The sequence below is a fragment of the Dasypus novemcinctus genome, chromosome 10, assembly GCF_030445035.2.
Source record: "Dasypus novemcinctus isolate mDasNov1 chromosome 10, mDasNov1.1.hap2, whole genome shotgun sequence".
Lineage (NCBI taxonomy): Eukaryota > Metazoa > Chordata > Mammalia > Cingulata > Dasypodidae > Dasypus > Dasypus novemcinctus.
In genome coordinates, this window is record NC_080682.1 from 128,042,590 (window position 1) to 128,057,742 (window position 15,153).

A 15,153-nucleotide genomic window follows, 5' to 3' on the forward strand; every position below is an offset into this window, starting at 1 on the left:
GAGTTACACTTTTCTGAATACAAGTGCTTTACATCATTGGTTCATTTTAGTCCTGTTTGAGTTTAATCTGTCATATTTTATTTTCACCACTCCTTTGACATTCTTAGTTACTTTTATTGATTTAATCTTCATTTCTAGACTTTCTTCCAGGCCTTTCTCTCCTGTCTTTTCTTTTCAGGCTCTAACACACCCTTTTTTATTTCCTGAAAATCTGGTCTCTTGCTTAGAAATTCTGTTTCTGTTTATCTGTAAATATTCTAATTTCACCCTCACTTTTGAAAGACAGTCTTTCTGGATATAAGATTCTCAACTGGAAGTTTTTCTCTTGTAGTATTTTAAATATATCAGACCACCGTCTTCTTGCCTCCATGGATTCTGGTGAGAAATCAGCACTTAATCTTATTGGATATCCCTTATATGTTATGCATTGCTTTTCTCTTGCTGCTCTCAGAATTCTCTGTCTTTGGCCTTTGACATTCTCATGAGTGTCTTGGAGTTGGTCTATTTGGATTTTTTCATATGGGAGTACATTGTGCTTCTTGGGCAGGGATATCTATGTCTTTCAATAGGGTTGGGAAATTTTCTAACATTATTTTTTTAAATATTCCTTCTGCCTCTCTTCCCTTCTTTTCTCCTTCTGGGACACCCATGACACATATATTTGCATGACTTCTGCTGTCATTTAGTTCCCTGAGACCTTGTTGAATTTTTTCCATTCTTTTCTTCATCTCTTCTTTTGTATGTTCACTTTCAGAGGCCATTTCTTCAAGCTCACCAATCCTTTCTTCTGCCTCCTCAAATCTGCTATTATATGATTCCAATGTCTTTTTTAAATTTCATTGATTGCACCTCTCATTCTCATAAGATCTGCTATTTTTCTATGTATGCTTTCAAGTTCTTCATTTTGCCCAGCCAATGTCTTTTTAATAGACTTAATCTCTTTAGCCATTTCATTGAATTTATTAAGGAAATTTCTTAGAACATCTATGATTGTCTCAACTCCTTTACATCATCTGTAGGCTTATTTTGTTCCTTTAACTGGGCCATAACTTCCTGTTTCTTGGTGTGGGTTGTAATTTTGTGTTGGTGTCTTTGCATCTGGCTTACTAGAGTATTTTTTTTTCTGGGTGCAGTTTTTCTCTTTATTTCATGGCTTCCTATCATTTCTCCCTTGCTGGTTGTGCAGTAGAAGCCAAGCATGTAGTTGGTGCTGTAAGCTGTGGAGGCTCAAGCTGCCCTCATTGCACCAGGGACCAATGATGCTTCTTCCAACTTTCTCCTTTGCCAGGGGTAGGGACAGAGTCACAGCTATGTGGAATAATCCACATGCAGGCCAAGACTGTAGCTGCCCATAGAGACTGATGGAGCTTCACATCCCTTTCCCTCATATGCAGTGTGGGTCCAGATGAATACAGTTGCCCTGGTAGACTTCTGATTTTCAGTCTATGCCAGCCAAAGTTCCCTGCAGTTACCTGTATAGGCTCGTTCAGGGCTCCTCAACCTCTTCCCTGCCAGAGGCAGGACTGAAGCCTAGGCTAGGGCTGCAGGCTGATTTGCATGAAAGAAACTGGTTCCTGCAGACACTGAAAGTTTTAGCCAGCCCATCTTCCCCTCAGGCAGGGGCAGAGTCATAATCATGGCTACTGGCCTCTTTCTGACTTGGGCTCGTTCTCACCCCACCCCTTCCCAGGGTTATCTCTTAGCCAGCCAAGTCTCCCAGTCCATAGCTGAAATTTGCAGCCATCCATCTCTTCCTCCCATTTCTGGGAAATGGAGCTTCCAATTCCCATTACAGAACACCTCCTGGGGCAGCTCATGCTGTCAGAGTAGGATGATCACCAGTCTCCGTGGCTTGGCCAGTAATTACCTGGAGAGGCTGGTGCAAATCATTGCAGCTTCCTCCCTGCTGGAGGTGGCACTGGGGCCTAGGCTAGACCTGCAATATGATCTGGATGGGAAGAAGCCAGTCCCCACCAGCATTGGGATTGTCATTCCACCCCGCTTCCTCTTGTGCCAGGTGCAGAGCTAAGATGGTGGCTCCCAGCCTCTTTCTAACCTGGACAGGCTCAAACCTTAGCTGTTCTCAGGATCATACTGTAGCCCACTGAATTTCCTCATCAGTAGCTGAAATTGGTGACCAAATGTCTCTTCCTCCCCCATTTTGGGGAAGTGGAGCTTTCAATTCCAGCCACAGATAGCTCCTGAGGTGGCTTGTGCCTCCAGTGGAAGATGGGCACTGGCCTCCATGGTGTGGAACACTTTACTTATGAGTCTTCTCTGCAGACGGGCAGTTGCCTCCTTCCACTCCCCCAAGGGTGTTGTAGGATGTTCTTCTGGCCTCATGGAGCCCCCAAACATGTGCTTCAGCTAGCTCCAGAGAGCTCTGGGTGTTTGCTAACTGCCCTAAAGCAGGAGCTGACTCTAGGAGCTCCTTACTCTGCTGCCATCTTGCTGGTACTTCTACAGTTCCATTTTTGATCCTATAACTTTCCTTCTAGTAGCATACATGACCCAAAATTTGCTCTTTCACTATATTCACATGCATATTTTAGTACTGTTTATTACACTCTCAATAATGAGCTATCATCACTTCTATCCATTTCCAACATTTACAATCAACCTAAATAGAAATTCTGCAGAAATTAACATCAGTTTCCCATTCTTTACCTCCATTCTATCTCCACATGAGCTAGATTCTAGATTCTAAATCTATGAGTTGGTTATTATTAGTTCATATTAGTAAGATCAAATAATATTTGTAATTTTGTGTCTGACTTATTTAACTCAATATTATGACCACAAGGTTAATCCATGTTGTCACATGCATCAGGACTTCATTCTTTCTCACAACTTAATAATAATCCATCATATGTATATACTATATTTGTTAAGCCCTTCAAATCTATCTAGTTTATAGATAATTATATTGCTTACATCTTTTGGTAATTGTTAAAAGTGACGCTAGGAACATCAAAGTGCAAGTGTCTAGTTGCATCCCTGCTTTCAGTTCTTCTCTGTACATAACTATTAGTTGGATTGCCAGATCATGTGGTGATTCTATACTTAGCTTCTTGAGCAACCACCAATCTGTCTTCCATAGCCAATGTAATATTTTACATTGCCTCCAGCAGTGAATGAGTGCTGCTCTTTCTCCACATCCTTTCCAATGTTTGCTGCTTTCTGTTTTCCTAATAGTGGCCATTATAGTAGGTCTGAAATTAAATCCCTGGTTTTCTTTTGCATTTCCCTAATAACTAGTGATGTTGAACATCTTTTCATGTGCTTATTTGTCATTGTATTTCTTCTTAGAAAATGCCTACTCTAGTCTTTCACCCATTTTTATTGGGTTGTTTGCCTTTTTATTGTTCCGTTATAGGAATTCTTTATATATTCCAGATATTGAACTCATCAGATATGGGGTGTGCAAATATTTTCTCCCAATAAGTAGGCTGCCTTTGCACTTTCTTGACAATCCTTTGAAGTGCAAATGTTTTTAATTTTGAAGAGGACCATTTATATTTTTTTCTTTCATTGCCTGTGCTTTTCATGTAAAGCCTAAGCTATTGCCTATAATAAGATCTTGAAAATGCTTCCCTATGTCTTCTTTTAGTTTTATGGGCTCTGGCCCTTATATTTAGGTCTTTGATCTATTTTGAGTTAATTTTTGTATAAAGAGTGAGATAAGGGCCCTCCTTTAATCTTTTGGATATGAAAATCCAGTTCTCACAGCATTATTTTGTGAAGAGACAATTCTGCTCCATTTGTGAGGACTTGACAGTCTTGTCAAATATCAATTGGCTATAGATGTGTCAGTCAATTTTTGAACTCTTAAATCAATTCCATTGGATCTGATGTCCACTGGAAAGACATTTTGATCTTACATCTATCTTTATGCCACTACCATGCTGTTTTGACCACTGTAGCTTTGTAATATGCTTTAAATTCAGGAGTTGTGAGTTGAGTTCATTCTTTTTAAAGATATCTTTGGCTCATCAGGGCACATTTCCCTTTGAAATAAATCTGGTATTTCACTTTTCCATTTCTGCAAAGTAGGCAGTTGGCATTTTGATTGTGATTGTGTTGAATTTGTAAATCAATTTAGATAGAATTGATATTGAATGATATTTAGTTTTCCAAATCATGAGTACAAAATGTCCTCCCATTTATTAGGCTGTCTCTGTCATTTTTTAAAGCACTGTTTTGTCATTTTCTGCATTCAAGTCAAGTCCTTGGTTAAATTTATACCTAGATATATGGTTCTTTTAGTTACTATTGCAAATGAATTTTTTTTCTTTTTTTTTTCCCCTCAGCATGCTCATTACCAGTGTATAGAAACAGATGTATTATTTGATATTGATCATGAATACTGCAAATTTTCTGAACTTGTTAATTAACTCTGAGACCATTGTAGATTTTTTGGAACTTCTATTTTTCTCTTACTGTTCTCAGAGTTCTCTCTTTGCCTTTGGCATTTCCTATTCTGATTAGTCTGATTAGTATGTTTCTCAGAGTTTGTCTATTCAGACTTTTTCAGATAGGAGTACATTGTGCTTCTTGGACATGGGTATCTATATTCTTCAATAGGGTTGGGAAATTTTCTACCATGGTTTCTTCAAATATTCCTTCTGCCTCTTTTCCCTTCTCTTCCTCTGGGCCACCCATGACATGCATGTTTGCATGCCTTTTGCTGTCATTTAGTTCCCTGAGACCTTGTACTTTTTTTCCATTCTTTTCTTCATCTGTTCTTTTGTATGTTCACTTTCAGAGGCCATTTCTTCAATGCACCAGTCCTTTCTTCTGCCTACTCAAATCTACTATTATATGATTCCAAAGTTTTTCTAATTTCATTTATTACATCTTTCATTCCCATAAGATCTGCTATTTTTCTATGTATGCTTTCAAATTCTTCTTTTTGATTATTCAATGTCTTCTTAATATCCTTAATCTCTTTAGCCATCTCAGTGAATTCATTAAGGAGATTTGTTTAAACATCTATGTTTAGTAGTCTCAACTCCTTTGTAGTCTCAACTCCTTTATGTCATCTGAAGGTTATCTTTTTCCTTTAACTTTTTCCTTTAACTTTTCCATATCTTCCTGTTTCTTGGTGTGGATTGTAATTATTTTTGGTGTCTTGGCATCTGGGTTACTAAAGTATTTATTCTGGGTGCAGTTTTTCTTTTTAGGCAAGAAGCCCTTTCTCTCTTGCTGGTTGTGCAATAGGAGCCAAGGATGTAATTGGTGCTATAAGCTGTGGAGGCTCAAGCTGCCCTCATTGCCCCAGGGACCAATGAAGCTTCTCCTAACTTTCTCCTTTCCCAGGGGTAGGGACAGCTGTGTGGATTAATCCAAGTCTTGTAGGCCTAGACTGTAGTTGCCCAGAAAGACTGATGAAGCTTCATGCCCTTTTCTCCCCTGCCTGGGGCAGGGATGGAGCTGCAGGTGTGGGCAGCAATCTGCAGTGCTGGTCCAAGATGACCACATTTCCCCAATAGACTTTTTTTTTTAAGATTTATTTATTTATTTAATTCCCCCCTCCCTCAGTTGTCTGTTCTCTGGGTCTATTTGCTGCATCTTGTTTCTTTGTCTGCTTCTGTTGTCGTCAGCAGCATGGGAAGTGTGGGTGGCACCATTCCTGGGCAGGCTGCACTTTCTTTCGAGCTGGGTGGCTCTCCATAGGGGGCGTACTCCTTGCACGTGGGGCTCCCCTATGTGGGGGACACCACTGCATGGCAGGGCACTCCTTGCATGCATCAGCACTGTGCATGGGCCAGCTCCACACAGGTCAAGGAGGCCTGGGGTTTGAACCACAGACCTCCCATGTGGTAGACGGACGCCCTAACCACTGGGCCAAGTCCGTTTCCCTAGACTTCTGATTATTCAGTCTGTGACTGGCAAAGATACCTGCAGTTACCTGGATAGGCTGGTACCAAAACCACCAGCCTCCTCCCTGCCAAAGATGGAGATGAAGCCTAGTCTAGGGCTGCAGGCTGATCTGGGTGAAAGAAACCAGTTCTTACCATCACTGCAATTTTTGATCAGCCCAGCTACCCTTCATGCTGGGGGCTGAGTCAAAATGGCAGCCACCAGCCTCTTTCCAACTTGGAGAGGTTCACACCCCAGCTATTCCTAGGTTTTTACTTTAGTCAGCTGAGTCTACCAATCAGTAGACAAAATTAGTAGCCAGCTATCTCCTACCCCCTCTTTCTTGGAAATGCAGCTCCCAACTTCATCTGCAGAGCAGCTCCTGGGGTGGCTTGTGCTGCCAGAGTAGGATGATCACTGGCCTCTTTGGCTTGGCTGGTGATTTCCAGGAGAGGCTGGCACAGGTCCCGCCAGCTTTCTCCATGCCAGAGGTGGTGAGGGGTCCTAGGCTAGAGCTACAATCTGATCTGAATGAAAGGAAGTCAGTCCCCCCAGCCATGTGATTTTCAGTTTGCTCTACTTCCCCTCATGCCAGATGTGGTGTTAAGGTGGTGGCTACCAGCCTCTTTCTGATTTGAACAGGCTCAAACTTTAGCTATTCTCAGAATTATACTTTAGTCCACTGAATTTATTCATCAGTTGAAGTTGGTGCCCAATCATCTCTTTCTCCCTCATTTTTGGGAAATGGAGCATTCAATTCCAGTCACTGAACAGCTCCTGAGGTGGCTTGTGCCTCCACTGGAGGATAGGTACCAGCCTCTGTGGCATGGAAAGCTCTCCTTATGAATCCTCTCTGCATATGGGCAGTCTCTTCCTTCCATTCCTTCAAGTATGTTGGAGGATGCTCTTCTGGCCTCCTGAAGCCTGCAAACAGGTGCTTCAGTTAGCTCCAGATAGCTCTGGGTGTTTACTAACTGCCCTGTAGCAGGAGCTGACTCTAGGAGCTCCTTACTCTGCTGCCATCTTGCTGGTTCTCCTAGGGTGACATATTTTTTTCGTTCCAGGTGGAAAGACCAGGTCATGAGCACAGCAAGTTTCTGTGGGCACCATGAAATTAGACAGGGTGTACTAAAACAGTCCATAACACACAAAGCCCTCTGAAATTACTTGTTCTTCATCATGCAGAAAGCCTGAATGAATTGAGGATGGAATGTACTTTTTCAGCCAATTCACATGGAGAGAGCAATAGTATTCACAAGATATTCTGTGTTAAGGGACATGTTTTTATACTGTACTTTTAAATAAGGAATACAGTGTTAGCATGGATTTCAGTGCTATAATAATATTTATTTATTTATTTATTAAAGATTTATTTATTTATTTCTCTCCCCTTGCCCCCCCCCCACCCGGGTTGTCTGTTCTCTGTGTCTATTTTGCTACATCTTTGTCCACTTCTGTTGTTGTCAACGGCACGGGAATCTGTGTTTCTTTTTGCTGTGTCATCTAGTTGTGTTGCTCTCCATGTGTGCAGCGCCATTCCTGGGCAGGCTGCAGTTTCTTTCATGCTGAGCAGCTCTCCTTATGGGGTGCACTCCTTGCATGTGGGGCTCCCCTACGTGGTGGACACCCCTGTGTGGCAGGGCACTCCTTGCACGCATGAGCACTGCGCATGGGCCAGCTCCATATGGGTCAAGGAGGCCTGGGGTTTGAACTGCGGACCTCCCATGTGGTAGACGGATGCCCTAACCACTGGGCCAAGTCTGCTGCCCATAATAATATTTAAACCTGCAATTTTATTCTGCTATTTTACTTCACATCAAATCATTTTATTATATGGTGCAGACGGTTCTATAATGGTGGATACAAAAATATAATTTGAATTAAGTTTGCTAAATTCAAGCTATTTAATATTCTCATACTGGTTGAGTGTACCAAGTACCTTGATATCATCTCAAATGTATAGGCACATGCCAGGATACCCATCCAGGGCCTTCTACATATGCTATCATTATTTGCTTTTAACTAAAAACACTCAAAACTTTGTTCAAAAACATTATTCAAAACATTTTAACAATAAGGAAAATGTTTTCCAGAAGAATGCATGAATAGCAAATAAGAATGCATTTGAAAAATTAAGGTGCAGAAATATATAGTACACTGTCATATTTGCAAAAAGAAAATGAAAGTTATGTAGTAAAGAATATGTGACATTTAGCATGGATAGATTCAATTTCAAGTATATCAAATATAAATTTAACTTTATTCACTTTTTCTGAAATGTTGAACTTATTTTTTTATTACAGTTAATAGATCACAAAGATGTTACATTAAACTTAAGAGGTTCCCATATAACCCACTCCCACCCCTGACCCCATCATTTTTGTAAATTGTATTTTTGAAATGTTGAACTTAAAAATCTACTTGGAAACTCAAAATATCTGTTGGAGATTATGTGTAGAGTAGTATAAATCTCTCTGTTCTGCAGGCTGTAGATGATGGGATTTGTGAATGGGAGCACCGTGGTGTAGAACATGGCTGTGAAAAGATTACTAAGAGATGCTTTATTTGTATTGGGACCAAATACAGCAGTCAACAAAGAATTACAAACAAAATAAGAATTGCCAACTGTGAGGTACAAATGGACAAGGCTTTGTTATGGGCTTCCAAATAATGCATCCTAAGCACCATTGAAAATTTATCCACAAAGGACTAAAAAGGTTGAACATATTAAGATAATACAAGTGCTTATAACTTCATACATAAACATAGGAAATTGAACATCTGAGGAGGAGATCCTCAAAATTTGATGAACATCTCAGAAATATTGATAGATCATATTTGACTTTGTGAATGGAAGCCTGAATATGTGTGGATGACAGAATAAACCAGCCTACTTGCCCATGAGCCACCAGCTGCCTGTGTGCACAGACATTGTGTGATGATGAGCCCATAGTGCAGAGGGTTGCAAATGGCAACATAGCAATCATAGAACATCACCACAAGGAAGACCAGCTCTGTGGCTGCAAAGAAGATAAACAGGAAAATCTGAGAGTCACATGCTAGGACAGAAATAGATGTATTCCCTGTTAAAGAATTTACAATCATTTTGGGAAGGGTAATGAAATGCATCAATTATCTATGAAGGATAAATTCCCAATAAAGAAATATATTGGAGAGTGTAGATGTAGGTTGATTACAATTACAGTAAAAGTTAAAAATTCCCAGTCAGGATTCCCAGATAAATCACTAAGAATATCAGAACTTGCAAAACTTGGAGCTCCCAGGAAGTTGAGATATCCATGAGAAGGAATTCAGTGAAGATAATAATTACCCATGTCTTCTGATATGTTTCAGTCCCCCCTAGTGAAACAATATATGATAGAATATGCTAAAATCTAAGTGGAGAAAATCCCCATGTATCACAAATAAAATATCTCCATTAGTAGCAGTTATGTGACTTTTCCTTAGGAATTCAGAATAAAGGAAATGGGAAAAAGGAAGTATTTTGAAATCAATGAATCCATGTATTTATCTTTTTATTTTCTTTTCCAATTGTTCCAATATGTTAACTTCAACATTCATAGGATCAGAGAATCTAAGTTCATTAAATGTTTTAAAATAAAATAAGACCAAAAACATTTCAGTTTTTGAGTCACAGTTATTCTATTTTAGTAAAATATCTTTTCAGACTCTGCCTGGCAACTTCCAGGGACAATAGCTCATTTTCTTCCTTAGTGAATGGTCATCCCAGCAATTGCAGGAGAGGTTTGCACAGTCTACAGCTATTTCTGCCAATCTTACATATCAGTTGACTAGGATGATCACTCATATTCCTTATAAACTATTGGATGTCTTATAAACTATTCCTATAACAAATAATAAATGATTCTGATGTTCTTATGAGGAAAATTAATCCAAAGGTGTCTAGATAGATTATATTTCACCACTCTTCAATTTCAGTTGTTCTAATAAGAACATCCATATGAGCACTTTCTTTCTTTCTTTTCCAAACAGATCATAAAGTTTTTATTTGATTCTGATAATAAACAATTCCATTTTTCAGTTGTGCTGTGTACTAGAATTCCCTTGCTTACATTCTCAACTGCAGAGAGTATCTAAGAAAATCATCCCACCAGATATTACTCCTTCTTAAAGAACTCTTCCTGCAATCAGCTGTGAATCCCAATATTTGATTAAGGACTTTTTCCTGTCCAGACATCTTGCCTATATGGTTTCCTAGAATATACTGAAATTTCCTTATTTGAAATAACTATTGTAACCACATTTATTTTACTTATTTTGAAACATTCAAAATCATGAATAAATCCTGTTTCAATATTGATTATCCTTTCAACACTAAAACATTTACTTTGGGGTATAATTTTAAATTATTTAATTATAATAATAAATGTAACAATATAAAAATGTTATAATTCAAGTTATTGTTAATATTTGTTTTATATGTATTTATTTTTAATATATTTTATTAAACTATATCATTCATACATAAACATGCATAAACAATAAAACAATAGTAAAGATTGTGAAATTACAAAATAAACATACATAACACCATACAGGGATCTTATATATCACCCCTCCACCAACACTTTGCATTGTTGTGAAACATTTGTAACAAACTATGCAAGAGCATTTTCAAAGTATTACTTCTAACTATAGTCCCTATCTTACATTTGGTGTCTTTTCTCTCCCAACCTACATAATTTTTTAAAATATATTTTTATTACAGAGGTTGTGAATGTGCAAAACAATCATACACATGTGTAGAATTCTCATACAACACCCCTTCACCAACACACCACAACTTGGTGGAACATTTGTTACAGATGATGAGATAATATCATCCGACTATTACTACCAACCATGGTCGATAGCCTATATTTGGCACTTTATCCATACACCTCCATTATCAAAACAGTCCATCTTTTGTATTGATGCAAGAATATTAGAGTATTGCAGTTGACCACAATCTATAGGTCACACTAATTGTAGTTTTCCCATGCTTCTTCATTTTCCCACCACCCTGCAGTAGTCAGGTAGATCTGCTCTAGCTCACAGAAGAACACTCTTGCATTTGTGCCCTCAACCATAATTCTCATCCTCCTCTGGGTTCACTGTGTTAGTCAATCCCTAGATTATTCTTTAGCTTTCTTTCATTTGAAATCTACTTCCCCAGACTACCCTTTTCAGCCACAATCCCATTTATAAGCCAGTTGCTACTCACTATAATGTGTTACCATCAACTCTACCCACATTTTGACAGCCAAGTTACTTAAAACTTCTACATATATTAAGCATAAGAGTTCTTCTCAACCCTCTTATCTCCTAATAACAACCTATACTCTAGGTTTTAACTCCATATGTTTATACTTTATATTTAGTTCATATTAATGAGACCATGAAATATTTGTCCTTTTGTGTCTGGCTTACTTTGCTTACCACAATGTCTTCAAGATTCATCCATGTTATCATATGTATCCCAATTTAATTTCTTCTTACTGCAGCATAGTATTCCATCATATGTATATACCACATTTTATTTATCCATTCATTGGTTGATGGACACTTGGGCTGTTTCCATCTTTTGGCAATTGTGAATAATGCCACTATAAACATCGGTGTGCAGATGTCTGTTCATATTACAGTTTTTAGTTCTTCTGGATATATTCCTAGTAGAGGAATTGCTGGAGCATATGGAAGTCCTTTTAGCTTCCTGAGGAACCACCAAACTGTCTTCCACAGAGGCTGCACCATTTAACAATTCCACCAACAGTAAAGGAGTGTTCTTATTTTGCCACATCCTCTCCAGCATTTATTGTTTTCTCTTTTCTCAATAATGGCTATTCTATGTGGTGTTGGATGATATCTCATTGTTTTGATTTGCATTTCCATAAAAACTAGTGATATGGTACATTTTTTTCATGTGCTTTTCAGCCATTTGTATTTCCTTTTTGGAAAAATGTCTTTAAATATTTTGCCCATTTTTAATTGGATTCCTTGCTCTTTTATTTTTTATTGAGCTGTATGATCTCTTTATATAAAATGGAAATCAAACACTTATTGCATATATGGTTTCCACATATTTTCTCCCATTGAGTGGGCTGCTTTTTCACCTTCCTGATAAAGTCATTTGAATCAGAGAAGGATGTAAGTTTGAGGAGGTCCCATTTATCAATATTTTCTTTTGTTGCTCACATTTTTGGTGTAAATTTTAAGATTCCACCACCTACCACCAGGTCTTGAAGATGTTTCCAAACATTTTATTTTAGAAGCTTTATGGTACTTGCTTTTATACTTAGGTCTTTGATCCATTTTTCATTAATTTCTGTATAAGGTGTGAGGGTCTTCTTTCTTTCTTTTGGCTAAGGATATCCAGCTCTCCCAGCACCATTTGTTGAATAGACTGCTTTGTCCAAGCTGTGTGGGTTTGACCGGCTTGTCAAAAATCAGTTGGCCATAGATATGAGGGTTTCTTTCTGAATAATCAATTTGATTCCATTTGTCTATCTTTATGCCAATACCATGCTGTTTTCAGCACTGTAGCTAGGTAATATGATATAAAGTCTGGAAATGAGAGTCTTCCAAATTCACTTTTCCTTTTTCAAATATTTTTGGCTATTCAGGGCCTCTTACTCTTCCAGATAAATTAGATAATTGTGTTTTCCATTTGTTAAAAAAATGTTGGAGGAATTTTTATTGGGATTGCATTGAATCTGAATATCAATTTGGGTAGAATTGACATCTTAATGATATTTAGTCTTCCAATCCATGAACATGGAATGTTCCTCCAATTATTTAGGTATTTATTTCATTTAGCAATACACTATGGTTTTCTGAATACAAGTGTTTTGCATCATTGGTTAAATTTATTCATAAACATTTGATTCTTTTAGTTGCTATTGTACATGGATTTTTTTCCTGACTTCCTCCTCAGATTGTGCATAACTAGTGTATAGAAACACCACTGATTTTTACAAATTGATCCTATATCCTGACACTCTACTGAACTCGTTTATTAGCTCTAATTGTTTTGTTGTAGAGTTTTTGGGACTTTCTAAATATAGGGTCATATCATCTGTGAATAGTGAAAGTTTTACTTCTTATTTTGTGTCTTTATGCATTTTTTAAATATTACATTCAAAAAATATGAGATCCCCATATATCTCCCCATAGCAACATTCTCCTCCATCATCATGACACATTCATTGCATTTGGTGAATACATTTCTGAGCATCGCTGCACCTCATGGTCAATGGTCCACATCATAGACCACACCCTCCCACATTCCATCCAGTGGGCCATGGGAGGACCTACAATGTCTGGTAATTGTCCCTGCATCACCACCCAGGACAACTCCAATCCCAAAAATGCCTCCACATCTCATCTCTTCCTCCCATTCTCCACACCCAGCAACCACCATGGCCACTTTCTCCACACCAATGCCAATTTTCTTCGATTACTAATCACAATAGTTCATGAATAGAATATCAGTACCACTCTAATCCTTACTCTATTCCTCCATCCTGTGGACCTTGGATTGGTTGTGTCCATTCCACATCTATGTCAAGAGGAGGCTTAGATTCCACATGGATGCTGGATGCAATCCTCCTGCTTTCAGTTGTAGGCACTCTTGGCTCCCTGGTGTGGTGGTTGACCTTCTTCACCTCCATGTTAGCTGAGTGGGGTAAGGCCAATAAACCAGAATGTAGGAGCTGAAGTCTGTTGAGGCTCAGGGCCTGGCTATCATATGGTCAGTCCAGAGATTCAGATCCCCTGGGTATATATTAAACCCCAGCACCATCTACAATTCTGGTAAAGTAACAGGAAAGCCTTGTGAAAAGAGATCACACCTGAGTCCAACTCCATCACACAGAAACACCAACTCCAAAGAAGGACCAACTGACATGACACTGAACTCCATCTGCCATGCCATAAAACCTGTGGGTCTCTGTAGCCCTCAGAAGAACCAATATCTGGGGTTGTATCTACTTTATCTGTCTCTGGGGCTCTGCTCAGGTGTGCATAAGGGCAACCCGTCTGATAACCTCCCGGCTTTTTTTAGAGACTCATAACCATATAAACTCATTTGTCCTTTCCATTTCCCCCTTGATTTAGGTCAAAAAGCATTTTTAACTCCTGTTATTATATGTAGAAAGAGATATTCTGCTGGTCCGACTTGACCCTTTTATTCAAGGTCATTTTCTAGTTACATCATCAGCTGGTACTTGGTAGTAATCCCTCGGCACCAGGGAGGCTCATCCCTGGGAGTCATGTCCCACACTGGGCAGAATGCAATGAATTTACATGCTGAGCTTGGCTTCGAGACTAGCCACATTTGAACAACACGGAGGCTCTCAGGAGATAACTCTTAGGCACACTGCTGCTCTAGGCCTTGTTCTTATTTCTAGTGCACAGGTTCACAAGCATAGTCATTAGTATCAGGGGCTCATTGTTGGACCTTCATTCTTTCTTAGTCTTTGCCAATGCACTTGAGGGATTGTTGCTGTTCCTTTAGGGATTGTGATAGAGCTCCCCTGGCTAGGAGCTCAGCACTCCCTCAGTTGTTTTTAATTGTTTCCACTATGAAAACATCAAAACATTTTTATGTACCCTGGATATATATGCCCTGTAGAACTCCCTGCCAACCATGTGTCCCCTGTCAATAATATCCCACACCAGTATTCCTCCGCTGCCATTGTTGAACCTCTCTATGATCCAAAACTTCCTGAATAGTGAAGGCCAATATATTGCCAGGTTTCCTTAATAGTAAAATGGAATATAGCAATGAGTTTAAAGGTTAGATATAGAATACATATTAATTTGGAAAAATTCTACATCCTATCACTTTCTTTTCTTTTTTCTAGTCATTAAGTTTATCTTCACAAGAGTTTTAGATCACAGCAATTCATATATACAATATACAGTACTCCCACATATCCAACATAAAACCTTTTCTCTTCCACAGCAATAATCTTTTAACATATTCATACCATATTTACTGAAACTGATGTACAGATATTGAGACAATAGCTTTCAAACAAGGTAACATTTGTGTTTACATTGTGGTTTATATTTTAGAATACACAATTTTCTAAATTTTTGGTTATCTTATGTTTTACATTATGATTTAAATTTTAGTCTATCAGCCTCTATATATTTTTTGTGTAATTTTACATGTCTTATATCCATCCTTGCATACTCTTGTGAAACACTTCTATTGCCCACACGGGCACATTGGCTCCATCTATTCAATACCTATTTCCCCCATCC

At 38.5% G+C, this 15,153-nt stretch overlaps 1 protein-coding gene across 1 annotated transcript in view; it reads right to left on the bottom strand.

Moving 5' to 3' along the window:
- LOC101423170 (olfactory receptor 14L1-like) overlaps positions 1-15,153 on the bottom strand; it is a 127,016-nt gene that overhangs the window by 29,670 nt on the left and 82,193 nt on the right. Inside the window, 1 exon segment of the mRNA XM_058306363.2 lies at positions 8,757-8,882. Coding sequence (XP_058162346.1) covers positions 8,757-8,882 — 126 coding nt within the window.